The sequence below is a fragment of the Archocentrus centrarchus genome, chromosome 17, assembly GCF_007364275.1.
Source record: "Archocentrus centrarchus isolate MPI-CPG fArcCen1 chromosome 17, fArcCen1, whole genome shotgun sequence".
Taxonomy (NCBI): domain Eukaryota; kingdom Metazoa; phylum Chordata; class Actinopteri; order Cichliformes; family Cichlidae; genus Archocentrus; species Archocentrus centrarchus.
The window spans coordinates 12,225,468-12,251,305 of record NC_044362.1 but is presented as its reverse complement, the minus strand read 5'-3'; the positions used below and the strand labels follow the sequence as shown (position 1 = coordinate 12,251,305).

General features: G+C 40.5%; 3 protein-coding genes across 3 annotated transcripts; 1 reads left to right on the top strand and 2 right to left on the bottom strand.

Moving 5' to 3' along the window:
* LOC115796076 (anoctamin-8-like) lies at window positions 1–17,057 on the top strand. The gene is made up of 18 exons (XM_030752303.1): window positions 1–196; window positions 4,542–4,652; window positions 6,646–6,778; window positions 7,875–8,013; window positions 8,153–8,249; window positions 8,562–8,678; window positions 8,845–8,972; window positions 9,562–9,723; window positions 10,450–10,602; window positions 10,999–11,125; window positions 11,315–11,370; window positions 11,455–11,529; window positions 13,305–13,802; window positions 14,053–14,229; window positions 14,357–14,548; window positions 14,654–14,785; window positions 15,033–15,143; window positions 15,539–17,057. The coding sequence occupies exons 1-18, from the start codon at window positions 1–3 to the stop codon at window positions 16,202–16,204; spliced, it is 3,270 nt and encodes a 1,089-aa protein (XP_030608163.1). The 3' UTR covers window positions 16,205–17,057.
* A 490-nt stretch (window positions 17,058–17,547) lies between these two features.
* On the bottom strand, window positions 17,548–22,045 carry LOC115796075 (DET1- and DDB1-associated protein 1-like). The gene is made up of 5 exons (XM_030752302.1): window positions 21,680–22,045; window positions 21,339–21,419; window positions 21,133–21,184; window positions 19,649–19,710; window positions 17,548–19,527 (listed from the first exon to the last, which is right to left on the bottom strand). The coding sequence occupies exons 1-5, from the start codon at window positions 21,686–21,688 to the stop codon at window positions 19,423–19,425; spliced, it is 309 nt and encodes a 102-aa protein (XP_030608162.1). The 5' UTR covers window positions 21,689–22,045; the 3' UTR covers window positions 17,548–19,422.
* A 2,145-nt stretch (window positions 22,046–24,190) lies between these two features.
* Window positions 24,191–25,376, bottom strand: mrpl34 (mitochondrial ribosomal protein L34). Its single transcript, XM_030752514.1, has 2 exons — window positions 25,237–25,376; window positions 24,191–24,775 (listed from the first exon to the last, which is right to left on the bottom strand). The coding sequence occupies exons 1-2, from the start codon at window positions 25,290–25,292 to the stop codon at window positions 24,454–24,456; spliced, it is 378 nt and encodes a 125-aa protein (XP_030608374.1). The 5' UTR covers window positions 25,293–25,376; the 3' UTR covers window positions 24,191–24,453.
* Window positions 25,377–25,838: the final 462 nt, after the last annotated feature.

Here is a 25,838-nt window from a genome sequence, read left to right as displayed (position 1 = left end):
ATGCAAGCGGCGGGCACCGCAGCAGCTGATACCGACGCTACTGTAAACAGTGGCAGCAGCAGCGCCGCAGACATCAACGACAGAGACGGGGCAGGGGAGAGGATGGAGAGGACGGTGCCAAGCGAGCAGCAGCAGCAGGACAGGACCAACAACCAGCAGCAGAAACAAACGTCCTCAACCCCGTCTGGGGTGCTTGGTGAGTACCGCAGAAGAAAAAAAAGACGGCCAAATGTGTCCGGTGTGTGTAAACTGCTGATTAGAGGAAGCGAGTGTTTGTGTGCATTTGCCAAAAAAAAAAAAAAAAAAAAAAAAAAGAGAGAGAGAGAAGAGAATGGGGACAATGGAGATTGGGCTACTGTGCATGAACGATATGGTGCGGTCACTGATGCTTAATAGACTTCAGTGAATGACTCACAGGAGGGATCCGGCTGTGATTGGGTTTAGGTTTCCGTGTGCTTTAATTCCGTCGCTACATAGTGCGCATTCCGATTCAGACAGGCCCGGGAAGAGTCAGGTTTCCTGGTCCACAGGTGCATGAAGGGGTGATATGCAGCGGGGTGCGTGTCCCAGCGGGCTGTGCTACACTATAGGCTACTCTGAAGAGACTAAAGAATGCGTTGCAGGCTCAGATGTCAGCTGTGTGCGTTTTGTCCTGAGATCACGATGACTCCACAGGAGAGATACTACAGTAGGTACTACAGTAGTGAGTAAGCAAGTGGCCCGTGTTATGGCAATTTCTGGCAATGGATTATGAAGATTATTAAAAGCAATTAGAATCAAATACCTTTGGTCTACTCAATTGTGCCACTTCCTTGGGGAGTGAGGGGCAGGTTGTTCTGTGGTGGTATCTTTCAGGGCCCATAGACACCTTGTCTTCCCACCCAGTGCCTTCATTAAATACTCAGGTAATAGTCTGGGCCTCTTACTGTATAGCCCTCACAGTCTGGGTCTGAACAATGTCACCATTGCTTTCATTTAAAGCCAAGTGTAAACCATATTGGGGGAAATCTCAGTTGCATTTATATAGATTAGATCAGGCAATTGTGGGAACGCTATAAAAATGAACTTTAAACTTTCAAAGGTTTTCCTACATCACTGCACTGTAAACCCGGATAAGTTGAATCTACTTAAAAAAAAAACAAAAAAAACAAGGTAACTCGTTGCCTTAAATTTTTTAAGTAATGAGCATCAGTTGAATAAGTGCAGTGGACTATGTTCAATGTACTTGTGGCCCTTTTGGAATGCAATGGAAGATCTAAGTTGAATAGACTAATAACAGAGTTTCAGTAACTGAGGATACTTAGTTTAAGCAATCATTCACCATAGCTATTCTGGCTGTGAGGCAGCAGTGCTAACCACCACACCACCATGCTGCCTGTAGCAATGATATTTTTTATGATGTTGAACTATGTCTGTTTAAATTTATAAATAAACAAACATGGAAACATGGAACAATGAAAAACTGTACAAGTAGAGAACCAGAGGGTGAACAAAAAATAAACACAAGAAACAAATATCTACTCTTTCAAACTCCACACAGCGAGAGGCAGGGGCCAAGGTGGAATTGAACCCAGACCTTTTAGGTGTCATTCTAGCCGTGAGGTAACACTGCTAACCACCATGCCACTGTGCTGCCACCTACTTAACTTGTCTGTTAAAAATGATGTCAACTAGATTTTTAGCAGGGTGCAAAACCTGATGACATTAAGTTGTTTGAACTCAAACACATAATTACAATAAGATAGACCATCAAAAAGTACAGTCTACTCAGAATTAATAAGTTATGTTGTGAAATGACAGATATTTAAGTAATATAAGCTCAGTTTATTTCAGTGGGAGCTGTTGATTGGACTTAAAAACACAATTACAATAAACAAGGACATGAAACAGTTCAGCTTATTCAGCATTAACAAGTAATGTTCACATACTAGGCAATTTTAAGTAATATGAACTCAATATTTTTAAGTCGAATCAAAATCTGGGTTTACAGTGTGGCAGGTGATGGTTTTTACCAATGTGAGAACATTATCAACTTGAAAATGTACAGGTTTGTAGCCTGAACTAATATGGAACAATATCCTAACATATCCTTTGCTCTATCAGTCTGAGGCTACAGCAGATTACAGCAGCTTCCCTCTTCCTGACTTGTGTGTAGCCTTTTTTGTTGAAAACTTTGTAGTTCATGGCTACCTGTCTGGTGTCCGTTTCATGTTGGGAAAGCACCCCCACTGCCTGGAAATACACCATGTAGACAATATTTAAGAATACTTCAGAATGAATGTTTAAATTGTTGAAAAACATGCTAAGAACTAACTTTCTAAAACATTGTTTGAGCTAAAACGTGTTGTCTGATGAACCCTACCATCAATAAGACATGAATGAAGTGGACAGATTTATATTTCCTGCAAAAGTGAAATCATATTTCATTTGATAAAATAATTCAAAAAGTTAGTATTTCATTTAACAGGTTTCTTTTCTCATGAAACTCTCACAATGTAAGCTTGTTGAGTGATTTTCTTTCCTTTACTGTCTTATTGAAAACTGCAATAATGAGTGACTTAAGTTCAGAATATTCATATTAGTGAAATAAATGAGTCATCATATTTATCTTCATGCATTAATGTTATTCAAATTTACGCACACACTTATTTTCTGAGTCATATTGCCCTTGATCATCTCTTTATTCTCACTAGGTCATGATGTGAGAGGTCTGACTTTTACCAGTAAACTGGGTGCTGAAATTCTGTATCACAGTTGTGATGAGGGATGCACATATTGCAAATGTCTGGACAGATATAAAAACACAGCTGTTAAAAATAATAATTTGGCTGATAGCAATGATCCATAGATGCCATTTTATTTGCTGATAGGCCAGTCAAAAAAGGCCTGATAAGGAACTGATGTTAAAGGTAAAAATGAAATGTTGTAATTGCCGTGGTAGATGATAAATTTATTGCAAAGTTTAAAAATCTATCCATTGTACTCCAGTTCTTTGATGCACACCTGCTCTATTGCATTCTAACATTAAATCGGCTCATTATTTAATGATAATTTGACCCTAACTCGATAAATTGCTCCCGCCTGGGGGACAGATTTGCATCTCATATGCATCTACAAATGACAGATTCTTCATGGCTTTAATAAGCTTTTATGTCACGGGGAACCAGAGAGACGATCAGTGCGCGGTACTCTGAAGCATGCAGCACGTGGAGGACAAAGGAGAAGCAGCCAGTGTCTGTGACTTGGCTTGGATCGCATCAATATGTCACACAAAAAGTCAAAAACCTGCATTAATTTTTTCTTCTCATCATATCTCCAAAAACATCTTATCGTACGCTGTTTGTTGTTGGTGTTTATTAATTGCAGGAAGCAAGTTGGTTTATTGGCCTTAATTGGCCTTCTGTGGAACCAGCTCCCAGCTTGGATTCGGGAGACAGACACCCTCTCTATTTTTAAGATTAGGCTAAAAACTTTCCCTTATCAAGCTTATAGTTAGGGCTGGATCAGGTGACCCTGAACCACCCCTTAGTTATGCTGCTATAGGCCTAGGCTGCTGGGGGGGTTCCCATAATGCACTGTTTCTTTTCTTATTTACTTTGTTTATACTCCACTCTGCATTTAATCATTAATTGTTATTAATCTCTGTCTTTCTCTCCCCTCAGCCCAGCCGGTCATGGCAGATGACTGCCCCTCCCTGAGCCTGGTTCTGCTGGAGGTTTCTTCCTGTTAAAAGGGAGTTTTTCCTTCCCACTGAAGCCAAGTGCTGCTCATAGGGGGTCTTTTTTGACTGTTGGGTTTTCTCTGTATTATTGTAGGGTCTTTACCCACAATACAAAGCGCCTTGAGGCGACTGTTTGTTGTGATTTGGCGCTATATAAATACAATTGAATTGAATTGAAATAAAATACCGTAACACAGAGATGACAGCGGCATAGATGACTCTCAAAAAGAGGGATAATACGCTCTGTAAGTAGGTGATGTGATGATGAATGTGCCATCCTGAAGACAGACACACACTGAGAGTGTTACAGCATAATTCAGTGAACTACAAAGAGATTCGCCCATCGCTGTGGCTGTTGTTCCTGAATGTGGGCTTCTGAAACCCATTGTGTGAAAGAAGCAGCGATAAAAAATGATGACTCCAGACTTCACTGCATTGTAATAACACACAAGTGGGCTGAAGCTGCTGAGTACACCGAGGCCTGTTGGTTTGTCAGCATTTAATGTTTATCTAGAGAGGCTCGGAAAGGTAGCTCGTTAGTGAGTATTTACTCATGAACCAGTTTGCAGATCATTTGTTTGTTTGCCTCTCATAACATTTGCTCAGTCACAGCACAGTTAACCTTCACTACTGTGTGCATTTTCTGTCCCCATGTCACCATGACAGAGTGATGAATGTGGTGATGAAATTTTGTCTGTGTTGAGAGAGTGAGTGATACTACTGGAAAACCGGTCAGCTGAGTCCATCAGCATCTGTTAAACTTTGCTAACCCCACTTTGAATCAGTTTCACCTTCTCTCCATGTTGCCTCTCTTCCTTAGATAAACTGTTTGGGAAGCGACTTCTGCAGGCCAGACGTTTTATTATGTCTCGGAAGTCCTGGTTAAAGATGGTTCCCACAGAAAACTGTGATATACTGATGACATTCCCAGGTACAGTAAGCTTGGATATGTCCTCTCTGTCTGTCCCTTGATGCAGAGAGAACAGTGTTGATTTATTAATATCTGTGCTGGCCAGCAACCCACGTAGTCAGATGCTTGTGACTTTAAGATGATCTCTGAGGACAATTAGAAACCGTCTGTTTACTGTGCCTGTGTGTACAGACCAGCCCCTTCTGCAGTATATTCTAATGAAGCTGTGAATTCATTAACCAAACTTACACATATACAGCATTAAAAACCCCATCCTGTAGATTATTTTGGATTTAAATAATCCAGCTTAGGTAGGGTCAATGCTGCTTTTGTAGGTAAAAATTCTATTTAGTAACATGAAATCCTGCAGCACATACGTTCATTTTATTGCTCTTGTTTGGCATTTATGATCTTGATTTTCAGGACAGTGTCTCCTGTTTTCTCCTGTTTTTTACAACCCCAGTTCCAACAAAGGTGAACCGCTGTGTAAAAGCAAAGATTTCTAAGTCTCATATTTATTCACAATAGAACATAGAAAACGTATCAAATGTTTAAACTGAGACATTTTAATATTTCATGAAAAAAAATCTTAGCTCGTTTTTAATTTGATGGCAGCAACACGTCTCAAAAAAGTCAGGACGGGGGGAGACAAAAGGCTGGAAAAGTAAGTGGTACATGAACATAGCATCCTGTGGACTAAAGATGAGAGGGACCATTCGACTGATAACCAGACTATCCAGTTATCAGCCCTCAGTTTAACTGCCTGCAGTTCAGACCTCTCACTAGTAACTTTTGTTAGAACTTTTCTGAGACATGTTGCTGCTATTAAATTTAAAATTAGCTTTTTTTTTTCTCAAAATGCTCCCATTTCTTTTTTTTTTTTTTTAGTTTAAACATTCAGTATGTTTTCTATGTTTTATTATGAATAAAATATGGGATTATGAGATTTATAAATCATTGCATTCTGTTTTTATTTACATTTTACACACCATCCCAACTTTTTTGGAATTGGGGTTGTACACAGTTGGGTAATGCTGTTATAATGTAATTAATTTAACTTAATTGTTGTTTGTTAAGATGCTTTGTAATAAAACCAGAACTGAGATGTTAACCCTTTAGATGATAGTTAAATTAACATGAAGAGGTTTTAATTTTTTCAAAAACAATCTGAAGAATATATATCTGACCACTCTGAATACATATTTTGAGTGTACGCTTCACTTCCCTTTGAGCTCACCCTTGAGCTGAAATATCAGCTGCTTCCACGTATTTACATTTTGATGTTTTAAGTGCTACATCTGAAAGCGCATACGTGATGCACAAAATTGCATTTTAACTTTTTTACTGTGTGCACCTGCAATTTTTATTCTAGGCATGCTCGCTTGAATTTTAATCAGAAAATGTAGTTGTGTCAAGTCGACTGAAGCAGTTTTCATCAAACATAAATGTCACAGTGTGTGTTTATGCTAAGCAATCAAAGACAGCAGCTGTTACTGCAGCTGTAACGCAACAGTGCTCAACATACAGTCAGCAGTCATAGCTCAAGCTGAAAGAAAGAAACAGGCGCAACATATATTTATGTGTAAACCGCACCAGTCTCAAAGTAGTTCCATGCTTAATGGGCTTCATATTTGAAGTACTTTCCAATGTCATGTTCGACGTTTCCAGTTTCAGGTGTGTGATGGTTCCATTAGTGTTTAAAGGGGAAGACTAATGTTGTAATAAAGACACAACATTCTGCACAGAGTCAGCTGAAAAAGATTACAGTCCATCCTCACTGCCTTTTGAAAAAAATGTTTGTGGTAAATGTAGACGAGGATACTTTTTACTGCACTTCATGACGCTTCTTGGCTCGTGCTTGTGCAGCAGCCTGCCTTTGTTAAACATGCCTCCGAAGGTGATGCCAGTTCAAGTTAATTTAGACTGCAAAGAAAAGTTTGTTTTAAGGAAAATGCATTTTGATAATCATGTTAATGTCAGTGATTAAAAAAAAAATATCACATTTTTCCTACAGACACAATAGATGACCACACTCTGCTGTGGCTCCTCAATCAGATTCGAATTGGAATCCCACAAGTCAGCATCCAGGTTCGACAGCATAAACACACCCAGGCGCATGCCTTCTTCATCACAACAACGTTCGAGAAGTAGGTAACTCAGACTCTGGCTCTGTGTGTGTGTGTGTGTGTGTGTGTGTGTGTGTGTGTGTGTGTGTGTGTGTGTGTGTGTGTGTGTGTGTGTGTGTGTGTGTGTGTGTGTGTGTGCGCGTATGTTTATAATACCTTGTGGGGACAATTTTCCTGACATATACTACGTTGTGGGGACCAATTGCTCCTTGTGGGGACTGGAACCTTGTCCCCACAAGGGGAAACCCTGTTTTTGGGTCAGGGGTCAGAGTTAGGGCTAAGGTATGAATTGAGTTTAGGTTAGGGTTAGGGTTACGTATGTGATGGTTAGGGTTAGGAAAAGGGTAAAGGTAAGGTTTAGGCTGTAGAAATGAATGGAAGTCAATGGAAATTCCCCACAAAGATAGAAAAACACACTTGTGTGTGTGTGTGTGTGTTACACCACTTTTTACCACTATTTACCAACACCTACTTCATCTTAGCCACAAACAAATCCTCAAACTCGATGTTGTCCCTCTGTTAGATTTTGCAGCTTTTCAAAGTTAGACAAGAGTCCACAATAAAGTAATGAATTATAAAAACCTTGAAATTATAAAAACTTTGCAGAAATGTAACTTGATGATTTAAATAAATGATTAGATGATTAGGGAATATACAGTTAGGTCCGGTGAGTGAAGTGCAGACCTTCGGCTTTAATTCAAGGAGTTTTAGGAGTTACACTCAACTCTTGGGCTGCTTTTACAGTATGCTTTGGGACAATATCCATTTGCACTGTATAGCCCCGTAACCTTCACAATTCATCCTGCTGCTTCTATCGCCAGTCAATACCATAATATTGCCTCCACCATGGTTGACAGAGGATGCGGTATGCTTTAGATCATTGAGTGTGGAGGGTTTTTCTTCACCAAGGACAGAATTTTGTGATCATCCACTTCAGTTTTTTTTTTTTTTTTAAACATGTGAGCAGTCATCCTCCGCTTACACTTGTATTTGGTGCAATTTGATGTTCCCCAGCCGTTAATGTGCTTAATCTATCAAACATTTTCAGTGCAGCATCTGTGCTGCGCTTCATCAGGGTTAATCCTGCTGTTCATTCACCCTCTCTCGTCACCCTCAGCTTACTGCGAGGAGCAGAGCAGATGGGCATGCACAAGACTGTGAAACCACAGTTTGGTGGTGGCATGCGGCGCTTTTCCTGCGAGGAGGACAACATCTATGAAAACATTGAGAGCGAGCTCTGCTTTTTTACCTCTCAGGTTAGAAGTCAAACCCTGGGCCACGTCATGTATCAATGCCAGTATTGTTTTAATATTTTTAACAGAATGAATTGTGTGTTCTATGGATTCAAATGTATTTGCTGTTTTTTTCCTGCCATGTGCTTGTGGTTGTGTTCAGGAGCGTCAGAGCATCATTAAGTACTGGCTAGATAATCTGCGGGCCAAGCAGGGGGAGGTGCTTCACAACATTCACTTCCTGGAGGGACAGCCAATCAGTATGTTGCTTTTTATGATTGCCTTATTGTCTGCCCCCCCCCCCCCCCCCTTCTGTTTCTAATGCCTAAAAGCCATCCCTTCAATGCTTCATAAATGTGTTTGATTTTATATTCAGTATTTCATATGAAACCATTTAACTGGAGTACAAATAGATGACATGTATCAATATCTGTTGTTCTAACACACAAATAGTTTTTAAAATTTTCACTATGATATTTTTTAATTCTGGATTATAGGAGATTATAGAATACATGTTTTGCCAAACATGGCAGCTCAGATACTGTCTAAGTTTCATGATGTGTACTGTTTAGTTCCAGAGCTGATAGCTCGGGGGGTGATCCAACAAATGTTTCCTCTTCATGAGCAGAGGATACTCAACCAGCTGATGACATCTTGGGTCCAGGCTGTGTGTGAGAGGCAGCCACTCGGTAGGAAGAATCACAATTTTGCTTTTGAGAAAACTCTGGAGGGCAGTAAACGGCGGGGCTCAATTATGCCTATATACAGTTATAAGGAATATTAAATGACACTGTAAAAGAAAAAACTGTTTGAAGCCATGTAATCAATTAATTTTCAATTTCTTCTACTTTGTAGATGACATCTGTGACTACTTTGGAGTGAAGATAGCCATGTATTTTGCTTGGCTGGGTTTCTACACCAACTCCATGCTTTACCCTGCTGTCATTGGCTTTCTGCTCTGGATACTAGCAGAGGCTGACCAGGTATTGGAGCTTTTTTTTTTTTTCCCCCTTTTTGGAAAAAAATGTTTTTTGGATTATTACGTAATTTTTGTAATGTTGCCTCTGTACTACAGAATCCACCACAGTGGATTTCAAATCAAACAGTCAGTATGGGATTAAAGTGCAGATGTTTAGCTTCAAGGGCTTTAACAAAAGTAGTGCATTAACTGTTCAGGAATTACAACCGTTTTTATGTATAGTCCCCTATTTTCAGAGGCTCAGAAATAATTGGACAGGCAGGCAGGTGAGGCCAGCCTTAAGCAGATTAAACATCTGTGCTGACTTTGTATTTATGGTCACGCTGACACACTGAAAAGGAGAACAGACAAAAGTCCCTCTTCAAGAGCATACAGTTGATATATAAAATATAAGGAGTAATATATATGAAAGTAAATATGAAATTTCCACTGAAATGCCTTTTTATAAAATTTTAAAATGCTTTAAAAACTAAAAGATTTAATCAGTGACACTAACAACAGCTCTTTGTAAAACAACAGAAAACTGCATGGTACTGTCTAACCCTGTTATCACAACTTACAGTACATGATTGTCTGGTTGCTCTCCTGCTCAGACCAGTCAGGATATCTGCTGTGTAGTTTTTGCCCTCTTCAACGTTGTGTGGGCAACTTTGTTTCTGGAGCGCTGGAAGAGGCGAGAGGCAGAGCTGGCTTACAGGTGGGGCACTCTGGATACCCCCACCGAATCCTTAGAGGAGCCCAGACCTCAGTTCAGGGTGAGCACTGTTGCAGATCTTATACCATCAGACATTTTTTTAAAGTCACATGTTGATAATAGACATCTAAAGCTCATTTTAAAAAACAAAACAGAATGAATCTATAGGCAGAATTATTTTATTTTAGCACATTTTCTTTTCTTTAAGTTAAGTGCTATATCAGTATGTTTGCATGGTGTACTGGTGCAAGGGATCACTTGCGCAGTTCTGCAGCAACTTAGTTGTCACACAATTCCAGGAAATGCAATCAGTGTGTTTCTATGAGAAGTAGGGGGAAGGCAGCGTCTTCCTTGCTGCCTCCTGTCATGAGGAATGAGGAGAGGGTGGGGTTGTGGGTAACGCTTTGAAAGGGCATGCGGGGACCTGTGACACTAGACCTGGGTAGTTCAGATTATAGCGCATGAGACGCTTGATCTCAGGGGTGTGGGTTCAAACCCCATGTTGGGCATGAGAGTTTTAGGGAGAAGAAATTCTGATGTTTGCCATGCAAGTTACACAACAGGAAGAGCTGATTTAGGCTTTGAATTCTTGGCAGGTTATGTTTCAATTTGTAAAGATGGCACAAGTTTGATGTAATAAATTCTTGTCATATAATCTTTGTTGTGGAGCACACTTTGTATAAACACTTCATAGCCATTTCACAGTCCAAATGATCACAAAAATCCCAAAATAGCCTCCAATCTCATACTCAGCCATGCCCGTCTGTTTCCTCTGTCGTCTCTGCAGGGAGTGAAGCGTTGCAGTCCTATAACTGGCTGTGAGGAGTTCTACTACCCACCCTGGAAGAGAGCTCTGTTCAGATGGCTGGTCAGCCTGCCCATTTGCCTCCTCTGTCTCTGTTTTGTCTTCCTCGCTATGCTCCTCTGCCTGGAACTGCAGGTTTGAGACACATAACAACTGCATGTGGGTTCTGTGAGGAGAAATGGAATTAATGTAGTTTTGGGGTTAACAAATGGTGGTGAGATTGTATATCTGTGTTTAAATGTAACAAGAGAGATAAACAGTGAGCGCAAATATCCATCAGAACATTAAAGTCTGTCTTTATTATATGTCATAGAATTTTAAAAAGCTATAAAGAATCTAAGATCCATATCAACTGTTAAGCCTGAGGAGTGGTAATATATTCTTTTCTAAAACAGGTAAAACAGACCATAATCAAGTATACCTCCTACCAGCTCAGATTCATTTAATAGCCTTTTTAAAAATAGCCAAGGGATTTGAGATATGAATGAATAGGCCATTAAAAATGTATCACGCTTCTGTTTCACCTTGCAGGAAGTGGTGATGGAGATTCAGGAGCTACCTAGTATTACAAGATTCATTCCCAAGATACTTCTGGCCGTGACTGTAACTGTATGTGATGAAGTGTATAAGAAGATAGCCTACTGGCTCAATGACATGGGTAAGAAGAAATTAAAAATAATGAAACATATTTGCCCATGACCATAATTTAGCATAAACACCTCCTAAGTATGAAGGCTATGTCCTATTCTACCCTCTGTTTTTTGTTGTTGTTGTTGTTGTTTTTTGTTAGAAGACAGATTGGTGCATGTTGGATAATGCTACTCTTATGTTTTATTTCTTCATCTAGAGAATTATAGACTTCAGAGTGCCTATGAGAATAATCTCATCATCAAGATGGTTTTTGTAAGTCATTATTCCTCCTCATGAATGTCTCCCATGAATGAGTGACTGTGTGAGTTTCTGCAATGTTTTCTTCCTGTTTTGCAGTTTGAGTTCATCAATTCCTACCTTAGTCTTTTCTACATTGGATTCTACCTCAAGGACATGGAGCGACTGAAGGAGGTAACCAAGGATTTTTTTTCCAAATACTGAGTGAAAGGTCATTTTATCCTTAAAGGACCATACGCTTCCCTCCAAAAGTACTGGAACAGTGAGGCCAATCCCTTTATTTTGCTGTAGACTGAAAACATTTGGGTTTGATATTAAAAGCTGAATATGAAACAAAAGATCAAAATCTCAGCTTTTATTTCCAGGTATTTACATCTGGATCTGATACACAGTTCAGAAGATGGCAGCTTTTGTCTGAAGCCACCCATTTTTTTTTTTGTAAACAACGGTATTGGAACAGAAAAGCTTAAATCAGATTAAAGTGAATAAGACTTAATATTTAGTTGCAAATCCTTTGCTTGCAATAACTGCATCAAGCCGGTGACCCACTGACATCACTAAACTTTTGCATTCTTCTTTTGTGATGCTTTTCCAGGCTTTCACCTCAGCCTCTTTCAGTTGTTTGTTTTTGGGGGTTACTCTCTTATGTCTCCTCTTTAGGCCAGTCTAAAACCTTCCACTTCCTGCCCTGATGAACCCTGATGATGTTGCAGGGTCATTATCTTGCTGTGTGATGAAAGATCAGTTTGGTTGCATCTTTCTTTAAATTGACAGACAAAATGTTTCTGTAGACTTCTGAGGTCATTGTACTGCTGCCATCATGTGTGCCATCATCAGTGAAGTTTAATGACCACATTCCAGAAGAAGACAAGCCCAAGCCATAACATTACCTCCACTGCATTTCACAGACGAGCTTGTATGTTTGAGATCATGAGCAGATCCTTTCTTTCTCCAAACTTTAGCCTTTCCATCACCTCTGTAAAGGTTCATTTTTGTCTTATCAGTCCATAAAACTTTGTCCCAGAGTTTCTGAGGCTTCTCTCTGTACTTAGCAAATTCCAGCTCGGCCTTCCTGCTCTTCTTCTGGCTAATTAGAGGTTTACATCTTCTGGTGAAGTCTCTGTACTTTTGTTCATGAAGTCTTCTGTGAACAGTAGATTGTGATACCTTCACTCCTGAGAGGTTGTTGCTGATGTCACTAACAGTTGTTTTAGAGTGGGTTTGTTTTTTACAGGAATTACAATGTTTCTGTCATCTTCTGCTGCTGCTGCTGCTTTCCTTGGTCTACCTGTTCCCTGTTACTTAGTACAACCCAAATCTGAAACCGAGTGTAGACATTCAGCGCTATTTATTGTTTGAATAATCAATGTAACAGGACACACCTGGGCAACAAAACGCACCTGTCTGTCACATGTTCCAATACTTTTGCTCACAAGAAAAATGGGTGGCTTCAGTCAACTACAGCAAAAATAAAGGGATTGGCTTCACTTTTCTAGCACTTTTGGAGCGGAGTGTGTATCATTTTCGGGCACTGTTACCGCTGCTTTTGCCAGCAATTTTGTCAGCCAAACTGATGAACCAAATTATTTTTATCAGCTGCAGACAGCTACCTAATTAAGCTAACATGAGCTCCATACTTTATTTTGCATTTGGGGGCTTTTCAGATGTCCCCTGTGTATTCATATGCATTTTAGTCAGAATGTGGAACTAAGAAGATGTGTTTCAATTTGTTGTTTTTTTTTTTAAAAACAATACATTAATGGCTGTTTCAAGTATATAATGAAAAAATATCATTTTAGAGCAGCACTGTGGCACAGTGGTTAGCACTGTTGCCTCACAGCAAGAAGGCTTGAATCCACCATAATTTTTTATTTAAAAAATTACTGTATCTTGCTTTAATGTCATTCTTACATTCAGCACAGTGACAGATGTTGTCCTTCTCCTCACAGATGCTAGCTACTCTACTGATTTTCCGCCAGTTCCTGCAGAACATCAAAGAGGTCCTCCAGCCTTACCTGTATGAGCAAAACAAGCTCGGTGTATTCACCCCAAAGGTGCTGTGGGAGCTACTCCAAGCCATCATGCTCAAATATGGCCGCCTGGCTCTGGGAAAGGCTCAAGCCTCAATGACATCCTATTCCTTTCTGGGTCCCAGAGGGATCCCTGTCAGTCACAGTGCAAACGGTAACCCAGAGCCAAAGAGAAGAGGGGATCTGAAAGCAGGATTCAGGCTGACGGAGGAAGAGTGGGACATGACCGACAGTGCCATGAAGCAACGTAAAGTCAGCTTCACCGAAAAGGTCGACTACCAGGATGTCACCACGGAAACGCAGGCAGTGGATGACAGCTCACTAGAAGACAGTCCCACGCTGGTGGAGGAGGGCATGGATCCATCTAGTATTTTTGATAGTTGTGATGAAGACAGTGATTGTGAAGCCCTGGCTCAAGTATGTGGTGTGCTTAATTTAATTGTTTATCATACCTCACTGCTGCTTTGTCTGTCTCTAAAATGCAAAATGAGTCTAAAATTATCATAGCAAAGGTCCTTTATATTTACACTGTGCCATTTTTGTGAATTATATGAAACAGTGACTGTTTAGAGTCATTTAACTCATCCACACTAGCAGATCACAATTAAAGCATGCACTGCAATGCTATAGAATTACTGGAGTAGCAGTCTAATATTTGCTTTAGCAGGACACCAAAGAGAATTCCACCATCCCCTCTCCGAAGGACGCTGACTCCATCTGTCAGAGAAGAAGGAACGTGGGCGAGGGCAATGATGACAAGAAATCATGGATTGATCCCCCAGTAGAACCAAAAACCGTCACTCTGACCCAGGCTGAGATTGAGAGTTGTATGCAGACGTACGAGGTGGGACTACGAGCTAAATCCAAAATGTATTTACAAAGTCATTTACACTTAAAATCACGTGCGCCCATAGAAATAATTTTAGATATAATACACATTTTGTTTCTTAATGATAATTTAACCCCAACAGGACACACTTCAGGACTACCAGGAGATGTTCATTCAGTTTGGCTATGTGGTGCTTTTCTCTTCTGCATTTCCCCTGGCGGCTATGTGCGCCCTTATCAACAACATCATCGAGATACGCAGCGATGCCCTGAAGCTCTGCACCGGCCTGCAGAGGCCATTCGGCCAGAGGGTGGAGAACATAGGACAATGGCAGGTCGGTGTGTCATGCTTTGAAAAATGCCAGGAAAGCCTCCAAGCCACCACGTGCATAGTGGGGGCATCTGATAATATGTAAATATCTCTCTCTGTGTGTTGACAGACTGCAATGGAAGCCATGGGCTTGATAGCCATTATAGTTAACTGTTATCTGATTGGACAGTGTGGGCAGCTTCAGCGTCTGTTCCCCTGGCTCAGTCCTGAAATGACCATCATCTCCATCGTCTTACTGGAGGTATTTGCTGTCATGTAGATTTTATTTATTTATTTTTTAGTAAATGTAGAAAATGACTTTTTTTATATATATATGAGAGAAGTAGAAAATGCATGACTTTTTTTTTACCTCACAAGAGTGTTTGGTATTTGTATGTGTCGTGTTTTGTCTATAGAAATATTAGAAGGGTGGGGGGTGGGGGGGTGCTGTCATGCCTTAATGTAACTGTGTGTTGAGAGTGTCCCTTTGTGGTCTTGGTGGTTTACAGCACTTTGCAATCCTCCTAAAGTACATCATCCATGTTGCCATCCCTGATATCCCTGGCTGGGTAGCAGAAGAGATGGCCAAGCTAGAGTACCGACGAAGGGAAGCTTTCAAGGTATAACTGTATGATAGCTTGAAAGGCCTTCGGCCAACATAAGGCTTGCTGTTGGCTGCACACTGTATCATATTGTTGCATATTTATGCATTTGTGCCCCTTGACCTTGTGGTGATCATTATCCTAAAATGTACACTGGTGCAGCCTTTTGTGATTGAGATAAGTAATTGTATGTGTGTGTTTGTATAGTCTTGATTCATTTTGCTGGAACTGGGTCTTAATAAGTCTTGTTATCGAGATAACAACACGACTATGAGCAAATGTGAGAAAATCTAGTATAAATGCCCCTGATAACTTCACCTGCCAGTTCTTTTATCAGAAGAGTATTCTTTCTCCTCGAGCAGATCTCTTACTTTCTGTTTCCCTTCTGTATCTTCAAACTCCTCCCTGTTTAGAAGCATGAGCTGCAAGCCCAACAACACTTCCAACAGCAGCTCAGGCGCCGGCGTGAAGAAGAAGAGCTTCAGCGTCATGCTGAGCTGCAGGCCGAGGCCCGTCAGGAGAGTGACTGCCATAAGGCAGACGCCCAGCACCAGCACCACCATGACAAAACACAAGGAAGCAAGCCAGGGGACAAGCCCAAGAGACCAAGCTCTCTTCTGGGAAATAACAATGTGATGAAGCTTAAGCAGATCATTCCTCTCCAGGGGAAGTTCTCCTCTGGCACGTCACGCTCCCCAGCACAGTCCCCAACAGGAGGCGAAGCAAAGCTCCCAGGATTTCTGAAGTTCTTGAAGTCACCTGAAGTGAAAAAGGAGCCAGCAGTGGCAGCTGGAGCCACGCCAGGGTCAACGGTGACCTCTTCAGTTCCGTCTAGTGGCCAGGAGAGGTCACAATCCCCCAACCGGACATTCAGTCCTGGGAAGCTGTTCAGTTTTAGCAAGTCAGAGGGTACTGTGGTGTGTGCGAATGGGACACAGCCAACCACCCAGGCTGCCAACGCTCAACCCAACAGGGTTGAGGTAAACTCCTCCTCAGAGGAATTACCCTCCACTGAGTCAGATAAAGGAGAATCGAAACAATTGACTGATTTAGAAAACTCCAACTTAAAGACTTCATAAACGATCAGCCAAACCAGTGTATTATTATAAAGTGGAGAGCAACATACATATGCTCAGACAACAGAGACACTGATGCACCTGAATTGTAGAAGAACGTTAGTCACGAGGAGCACATGTAAAGTCAGCGAGGACTGGACTTTCATGCTTGATGCAACGTACTTCTCACAAAACATTACACTGTATCTATTAACACCTATCTAGCTTCCATGTAAAAATGTACAGTAAGTGTAACACCTTGGACGGAGCTTGAGTAACCTTTAATTAAGGTTCAAATACTGCATGAGTGGTTTTCAAAAGCTCCAGAACACATTATATTGACGTGAACGATCCTTTTCAAATTCCAGCACTTTGTCACCAATGAGCCCTTTTACCAGAGGACATGAGCAGCAGCTTCCCATCATGCATTTGTTTCTCTTTCATTTTACTGCCTGTATAAAAATGCATGTTGCATTATGTGCATGCATTACTTCTCCATCATGTCTTTTCTTAGTTGTGAAGCACTTTCAAAGCCATTGTATTCCTCCGCAATAGGTCAGATTTATTCACTGTGACCATGAAAAATATTCTATTTTTCTTAACTTTGATTTTCTATGAATTATTTTACTACATAAATTAGTGAATGTACTTCCTTGATGCAAATAAATCTCACTTGAATAAACATCCATCAAGAAATAAAACAGTTAATAAATATCACTGTATGAGCGACCATGCAGCTGGTTCGATTTGTTTGCTGAACGCAGGGCTTGAATTAAAACACTCATATCCACTGGTCACTTTATTAGGTACACCTGTTCAACTGGTTAACCAACATGAAAGCATACTGACCATTACATCTATCCCTTTATAACTACAATGTACCCATTATCTGCTGACGGAAGTCTGCAGGATGACGCAGCATGTCACAAAGTTCAGATCATCTCAAACTGGTTTCTTGAACATTTTAGTGAGTTCACTGTACTGAAATGACCCCCACGTTCACCAGATAAAATATCTGATAGAGCACCTTTGGTGGAACGAGCGTTTCATCTTACAGATGTGCAGCAGACAACTCTGCTGCAACTGCGTGATTTTATCGTGTCACTGCGGACCAAAATCTCCAGCACCTTGTTGAATGTGCACCACGAAGAATTATGGCAGTTCTGAAGGCAAAAAAAAAAAAGGTCCAATCCAGTGCTAAAAAGGTGTACTTAATAAAGTGGCCATGAGTGCACCCTTTTGTACAAACATGCTAAAGATGCAGCTTTCAGATGCCAAGTTATAAAGAAAAATGTCAAAATTGTTGCATAATTCAAACCTATTTGTATGCATAAATGCTATAAGAAAGAGGGAAGCTTCAGTTTCATGCAAAGAATGGATGCTGATTACTGAGTTACTGTCTTTACTGTGTGTCACAGAGCAATCTATACAAGAACATCAGAAACTGACAACACAACTATACAACAAACTCAAAGGAAAATAAACTTAAGTGATGAAATACAAACCATATGACATAAATATGTGAGTTTTGTGTGAAGCTAAAGAAAATAAAACACTGCACGTCTCCGATTCAAAGTAGTACTTGTGAAATCTACAGTGTTTTCTCCTTGCACTGACCTGCGCATGCAGCTAATATGAACATTCACCAGTCAGCCACAAGGATGAAGAGCACAGCATCTTCTTCATCTTATCGCAGTGCAACATCCTGCTGGAAACCTTGGGCACTCGTGTGGTTAGTATGATACCATCCACTTTTTCTTAAAGTGGCTCTCTAAACAAAGTAGGTGAGTGGGTTCAGGACCCCCACATTAGGACGCTTTTAATTTTGTGGCTGATTGGTGTACACTGCAGCAGGTTAGAATTTTCAAAAAGTATTTCAAAAGTTCAAAACTCAGCAAATGAGTTAAATGCTTTTGTTTCAATTAAACAAACTCTGGCATGTATCCCTACGCTACGGCATAACGGGAAACGGTGGCTAAATGTGAACGATAACTACAGCTAGCTTGGGGAAGACAAAACTGGAGTGACTCCTTGTCTTATTAATTGAAATTGAAATATACATACTGTACAAATATATAAGATTTGCAGAGCCTTGGGAGGAGTGTCACACTTTACATGCAGCAAACGCAACGTGTGTACTGAGCCTTGCTGATCCAAAAAGATTTCCTCAACATGACTCAAACGACTGATGTATTTAAACAAATGAGAACTGCACACATTTACAGCCAGAACTGTCAGCAGTCCTTCCAAAATACCAAAACATTAGTGTAACTGACACACATTATTCATTAAAATACTGCACTAATGGTGCCATTACAAAGATCCAAGTGTTGAAGTACTAAGAAGCCAACTGAGATTTTGGCTACAAAATCTGTACAAAAAAGAAAAAAAAAAAAGAAAGAAAAATTGCATCCTCTTGTATAAACATTGGCTTGAATGTTTTCTTACACTGAAGTCCATTCAACTCTGCAGTGATTAATCTTCCTGAAACAATATAAACCTAAGACGCAGGCGGAAACACACTCACTCCCACATAAGGCAACACATTATATTTTTCATCAGGAGGTAACAATCATTTCTTCGAGCACTCGTCTTTTTCTGCAAAACTGCTCATAAAAAACTCTGAATCCAGCATTACATCTAAACCAGTGATGAAATGCTTAGTTCCACTTACTGTGACAGTAATCTCTAAAAAGATTACCTAAAATAACATTTAAAGGACTACTGTTTAGACTTAATTCAAAACTAAGTTCCTGATTGACAAATAGCCACAAGGTCATCCCATCAGCACATGCATATTTCAGATATGTGTTAATTACTGCATCCTTAAACCTTTAAGGGACAGCAGAAAAGCAATGATTTTATTTATTTTTTTGTCCTGCGTTTAACGTAAGTGAGAGAAAAGAACAGAGGGACTGAGCAATAAGGAGGTAGATGTTTGATATTTTTAAGACTGCTATGAAAAGAGAACAAAAAAGCCTCTGAAGTAGAAGTGTGGCCTCCTCAAAGTGAAGAAAAATGCGTGAAAGCAGTAAATAAACAAAGGGAAAAAAGGGTTTTGGTTTAGGAAGAACTCTAAAGTCAAGTGTAAATATAATGACCGACTTCACAGCTGCAGTCTGAAATAAGTCAAACTGTGCATCTGCTGTAAGGCCTGTGTTTGCAAGCATGTATTTTGCATCAGCTTGTGCATTTTGTCTGAGTAGGTCAGTCTCTACTCTGAGAATCGACGGCACAGCAGTTTATGAATCGTCATTCTGCTCTCTGCTGTCTGTTCTTGCGATTTTTCGCGGAGGCGCCGTGTTCTCCCCCTCTGCTTGTTCCTGTTCTCGCTTTTTTGCCGCATTCTGATGGAGTAAGGAAAAAGGCATTAATCACTGGACTGCAACACAGACGATATCTACTGTCAAAGACACAATTAGTACAAACTGCCTCCTCCATTAGATGAACTAGATTTAAAACATTTACCTTTTTATCCCATTGCTGATGTAGATATCGTAATAAGATGTTTGCCTTCTCTGTGACTATGACTGGAGAACAAAAACACAGATGATCCAATCATGAGATACAAACATACAAGATGCAAAAATGTATATATAAAAATGCATAATAGTATGAGTGTGAGTAAGAGTGTACATACTCTGTGTATGTAGATAACTTTTGAGGAAGATGAGGACACCAGTTTTTTACAGACTAAAAAGACTTTTGACAGTGTATCAACCAATAATCTTTAAATACCTAAATATGTACAGCACACCACACCACTATCTACTCAGTTCTGATGCATACTGCTGAGGGTAACAAAACAGCAGAGCCAGACCACTATGCTGGGCAAATTATGTAATGACAGCATATCTAAATTAAAGCAGCTCTTTGTGCGTTATATTAAGTAAAACAAAACCTTTTCATATCGCAGCATATCAGACATCATAAGCACTGCCTTGCCAAAAGTATTCACTCATTTGTCTTCAGACACATATGAACTTGAGTAACATCCCATTCTTAATCCATAGGGTTTAATATGTCATCGGCCCTTCCAGATATAACAGTTTCAACTCTTCTGGGAAGGCTTTCCACAAGGTTTAGGAGTGTGTTTATGGGAATTTTTGACCATTGTTCCAGAACCGCATTTGTGAGGTCAGACACTGATGTTGGACAAGAAGACCTGGCTCATGGTCTCCACTGTAATTCATCCCAATGGTGTTCTATAAGGTTAAGGTCAGGACTCTGTGCAGGCCGGTCAAGTTCTTCCACACCAAACTCACTCATCCATGTTTTTATGGTCCTTGCTTTGTGCACTGGTGTGCAGTCATGTGGAAACCGGAAGAGGTCTTCCCCAAACTGCGTGATTCATCGCTCCAGAGAACACGTCTCCACTGCGCTAGAATCCAGTGGTAGTGTGCTTTACGCCACTGATTCTGACGCTTTGCATTGTGCTTGGTGATGTAAGGCTTGGATGCAGCTGCTCAGCCATGGAAACCCATTCCATGAGGCTCTCTGTGCACTGTTCTTGAGCTCTGAAGGCCACATGAAGTTTGGAGGTCTGTAGCAACTGACTCTGCAAAAAGTTGGCGACCTCTGCGCACTATGCACCTCAGCATCCGCTGACCCCACTGTCATTTTATGCAGCCTAGCACTTCATGGCTGAGTTGCTGTTGTTCCCAACTGCTTCCACTTTGTTTTAATACCACTAACAGTTGACTGTGGCATATTTAGTAGTGAGGAAATTTCACAACTTGACTTGTTCCGCAGGTGACATTCTATCACAGTACTACGCTGGAATTCACTGAGCTCTTTGTAGCGACCCATTCTTTCACAAATGTTTGTAGAAGCAGTCTGCATGCCTATGTGCTTGGTTTATACACCTGTGGCCATGGAAGTGACTGGAACACCCAAATTCAACGAATGTGTTGCCAAAGTTTTGGCAACACATTCACTTGGTGTGTACTTACTTTGCTCTGATGGATAATCCCGAGTTGGAAGATACACAGATGGTCGACGGTTCTACAACAACAATATTGAGATACACGTTAAGTCTATCACTGAATAAACTGACTCAAACATAAATAGTGGCATCACCACGTGACAAAACCTCCTTGAGGCCTAAGTTACACAATGACAACATTTCAGCATAAAGACAAACACAAGCATCGCTCACTGAGGCTTTGCACACAGAGTCTGCGTGGAACCTGCTGAAGTTGTTTTTGTTGTAGACAGGCAGTCCCTTCAGGAAGTCTCTCTGTATACAGAACAGAAAAATAAGAGCATAAGCACTTATGTGTAACTACAACGGTGACACATACACTGCCACATAGTAAAACACACTCGTGGCTTCGATAGGTTTCACAAACAACTCTTGCCCTTCACGTTTATCAAGATGACGTATTATGTCACAGACTATGTGCAGCACGTACCACTTGCTACTCTATATGCAAGTCAATGAAAAGCAACTGTGACGTATACTTAAACAGATCAGGAATGAAGTTTCTAAGACCCAACCTTCTCCATTTCTGTCCGAGTCGTGCTCTTCGTTGGTTAATTAGCTAAGCACGGCGAGGGTGAAAACCAGCAGATGCTACTGTTTTAGCTAGCTAGCCACTAAGCTTTGTTGTTTTTGTCGTAGCCAAGATACCTAAGTGTTGACCCGTTCGATAGCGTCTGCTACAAAACTAAAAACTACGTATGATATGATCGCATCACGTCCCTTGAATCAGTTTGGAAACTGTCACTCGTATAACTACAACATAAAGCCTGAAATTCAGCGTCCTTTGACCGCCAACTTGCTACTAGTTCAACACTCCATATGTGTTGTTCGTCTCTTAAAGGGCGGGTCTCTTCTGATATCCAGCCTGCCTCATTGGTTGAACGGAGGCAGTTGTGCAAAGAGAGAGAGAAGACAACGCGTTGATTGGCCACAACGTGGATACGTAATAGACCAATTCACCAATACGAGGTGAATGGACTGAAGTTCTCATAAAAACAACGCCACTTTCTCCCGTGTGTTCTCACGCACGTACACGGCGTCTCAGTATACAGGGACATATGATGTAAAAACACAGATCATACAGAAGCATAATAATAACAACAATTCAGTAATCAGACTGATCACTAAAATATATTTAATCTGACAATTTCTTTAACTGTTTAGGAATATTGCAAGGGTATAGAGTAGTATTAGTACATCCACCTAATACTAATACCTTTAAACTTAAAAACACAGCGCAATGAAATGAGTGGCCTGATTTTCTAGATATTATTCAGTTACTAAAACGCAAAAAATAAAAACATTAAAATTAGGAATTACATGACTAACGTGTTTCTCATTGTCCAGCATTTCTGCCTAATTTTGGATTTTAGTTATAACTACCGAAATGAAAATCTGTAGATGTAGTACTGTGCTGCATTGCCTGGTAAAACTCAGTTCTGTAGTTAGGTCCATGAGTATTTAGATAATGTATATTTTTATTTACTTATTTATTTTTTTGTATGTTCACCACCACAGTGAATTTTCAAGATGACCAAAGTGCAAACTTTCAGCTTTAATTCAAGGAGTTTAACAAAAGTATTGCATTAACTGTTTAAGAGGTACAAATGTTTTTATACATAGTCTTCACTTTTCAGAGGCTCAAAATTATTGGACAAACTAAACACACATGAACACTGGTGAGCCTGTTCCACTGGCAGCCATACATGGCCATAATGATCTGATATGCAGCAGAGGATGAGCTGTTTCTTTCCTTCTCCATACTTTTCTCTTCCCATCATTCTGGTACCAGTTCATCTTGGTTTCATCTGTGCAGTTCTTCCAGAACTGTGCAGGCTCTTTTAGATGGTTTCTGTTCCTGAGTGTAACCAGTGGTTTGCACCTTGCTGTAAACCCTCGGAATTTACATTCATGAAGGTGTCTCTTGATTGTAGAGCTTGACAATGACACGGCTACCTTGTTGAGAGAGGTCATGACTTGGGTAGATAATTTTGTCATTCACTGTCTTCTGTGGTCTTTCAGTCCCTTTGATGTTGCTGAGCAGTTCATTCCTTTCTCTTGAAGACTGAACCAGATTGCTGATTTGGGAACTCACATGTTTTTTTTCTATCTCTCTGTTAGGTTTATTTTGTTTTTTCCAGTCTAATGATGGCCTCCTTCACGTGAATTAAAATATCTTTGGACATCATATTTTGAGTTTCAGTAAAAAGATATAAAATACAAGTTCTGAAAATGGGGGACTGTGGCTGTAGTTTCTAAATAGTTAATGCAAAGTATTAGTGCAATACTTTGTTAAATCCCTTGGATTAAAGTTGAAAGTCTGTACCTCATTCACATACTTATTTCATTAAAAGTCTGTGCCACTACTGTGGTGGTGTACAGAGGCAAAACTAGCAAAAAAGTGTTTTTGTCCAACAGCATAGGTACTTGACTGTATAGTTTAAAACAAGACTTCATAAACCACAACCTCGTTAGTTTCCAACCTGATTAGCCAGCAGGTGGCGCCAAATATCACAGTAAATACTCAGTTTAACTGGTTAAACCAGGGGTCGGCAACCCGCGGCTCATTCAGGCTTAATCTGCGGCTCTGTGCGGCTCACGGAAGTATCCAATTGAAGTGCATTTTATTTTTGTCAGTTCGTTTTTTGTTGTAGTTTTAAATTGGAACATTATTGTGATCTTGAAATATTAAAATAAAATCATTTTATTTATTCATTTTAGTTTCTCAATATATGCGTCACCGGCTACCGGTAGTATTTGCGGCTCTCACTGTTTTGTTTTCCGTGGAAACCGGGTTCAAATGGCTCTTTCCGTATTACAGGTTGCCGACCCCTGGGTTAAACCAAAGACTAGAATGCTGCAGATGAACTGATCATCCTTACATGGACAGCGACTCTCCAAAGCCATTATGAATGTGGGAAAAAAAACAGGGAAGTGACCTGATGTTTTCATCTGAGGCCAGCCATGCTGATTTTGGAAAAAATTTTTATTATAGTAACATTTGTTCTTTGAATCAATAATGTTTACTCAAAAAAAAAAAAAAAAAACAGATGCTAACATGTCATGAGTCTGACCAAAACCACAGGCATGACCAGAGTGGGTGGCTCAAACTGCTGGGCACTTTTCCACTCTCCTCTTAAGAGTGATACTTTGGAACTGTCAGACCCAAACCACATCCAATATCACACCGGTTAACCCAATACACAAGTTCTTTGCTGCATACTGAGCACCTCCAGCATATAAGAACCAAGGTCTGTTTCTTTAAAGTCAAATCTTGCAACAGGAACCTTCAGTGTGAGAGCGATTTACGTCCTTTCAACATCCGCCGTAGAATCACTTCAATGCCTCCTTGTGAGCTGATCCTCTTGATCCAGCCGTGGGTTCGTTTTCGTTTGATGTTCTTGGGCTGATACTCTGTGCCTCTTTTCCGGGTCCGTACCTGCTGGTACTGCCAGGGAACCTGCTGAAACACTCCTGAACCCTCAGCTTGCGAAGAAATTGGACCAACACATCTGAAAACCTGAGGTCTAGCATCTGCTCCAAGACCAATCCAGCTACTGAATAATCTAAGGTAAGAGGTGCCAGTTACTGCAATGTCTCCTGTAGGGATACTGTTGGAAAAACACAGAATAAAACACAGTTCAATTCTGTTACTCTCATTTCAACACTATGCTGTAGTACTACAGTGACGATAATACAATAATACAACAGATGTTGGGAGGAATGAGGGCTTGTAGCGGTTTGTTTTACAGCTACTTGCTCTGCAACGTCTTGCTCTGTAACGAATGATGTTTCGGTCAACAAAAGTGCTTTATAGCAAACATTGTTACTCCATATTTAATTGATAATAAGACCACATTTCGTATTATCAATTAAACATAACAACGTAAATCAGCACCGCTGTTTAGCTTAACCATTGCTCGACTAACTCCAAGTTCCCGTGAGACTATCCAGCTTCACTGCATGAGCAACTAGCCATGCTGCTAACGTGGTACTAAGCTAACTTTCCAACCTTAACCATCACCGCGAGCTTTACCGTTAGCCTCGCGTGCAAACACCTTAACTTGCTTACCTACGCAGGTGAGTCAGACCGCGCAGTCGAGAAAAGGAGGACAGCATAATGTTCATTTTGAGATATTTAATGGTATACAGATGACACCGACATGAGAACACTGAATGTCACAGGGAGGTTTGCTTCTTCATCTGTGCTTGTATTGGCAGACTGCAAACCAACATTAAAGGTGAATTCCGCCCCCTACTGTCCCCAGTGTGTAACAGCCACAGCTGTGTTTTGGATATTATACTGAGTCATGGTACAGCACCATTTGGTCCCGCTGGATACATTATTTTTACATACTTACACAGTTTTCACGTTGATATAAGGCAGCTAGAATGTGCACTGGTATACATGTGAATATGTACTAGGTGAATGTACACTCACTGGTCACTTTATGAGTTACACCTTTCTAGGAATGGGTTGTACCACTTTTGCCTTTAGATCTGCCTTAATTCTTTGTGGCATAAATTCAACACAGTGCTGGAAACATTCCTCAGAGATTTTGGTCCATAATGACACAATAGAGTCACACAGTTGCTGCAGATCTGTCAACTGCACATCCATGATGTAAATCTCCCATTCCACCACATCCCAAAGGTGTTCTATTGGATTGAGAT

What these genes read in the sequence shown, in the direction of transcription:
- LOC115796076 (XM_030752303.1), top strand. Translation starts at nt 1, where the DNA reads ATGCAAGCGGCGGGCACCGCAGCAGCTGATACCGACGCTACTGTAAAC. An exon ending in TCTCCATCGTCTTACTGGAG is followed by an intron (nt 14,786 to 15,032) that starts GTATTTGCTGTC and finishes GGTGGTTTACAG; the next exon opens with CACTTTGCAATCCTCCTAAA. An exon ending in GACGAAGGGAAGCTTTCAAG is followed by an intron (nt 15,144 to 15,538) that starts GTATAACTGTAT and finishes CTCCCTGTTTAG; the next exon opens with AAGCATGAGCTGCAAGCCCA.
- LOC115796075 (XM_030752302.1), bottom strand. An exon ending in GGATTATCCATCAGAGCAAA is followed by an intron (nt 19,711 to 21,132) that starts GTAAGTACACAC and finishes TTTGTTCTCCAG; the next exon opens with TCATAGTCACAGAGAAGGCA. An exon ending in ATCAGCAATGGGATAAAAAG is followed by an intron (nt 19,528 to 19,648) that starts GTAAATGTTTTA and finishes TTACTCCATCAG; the next exon opens with AATGCGGCAAAAAAGCGAGA.
- mrpl34 (XM_030752514.1), bottom strand. Translation starts at nt 25,292, where the DNA reads ATGAACATTATGCTGTCCTCCTTTTCTCGACTGCGCGGTCTGACTCAC. An exon ending in GGTCTGACTCACCTGCGTAG is followed by an intron (nt 24,776 to 25,236) that starts GTAAGCAAGTTA and finishes TTTTTCCAACAG; the next exon opens with TATCCCTACAGGAGACATTG.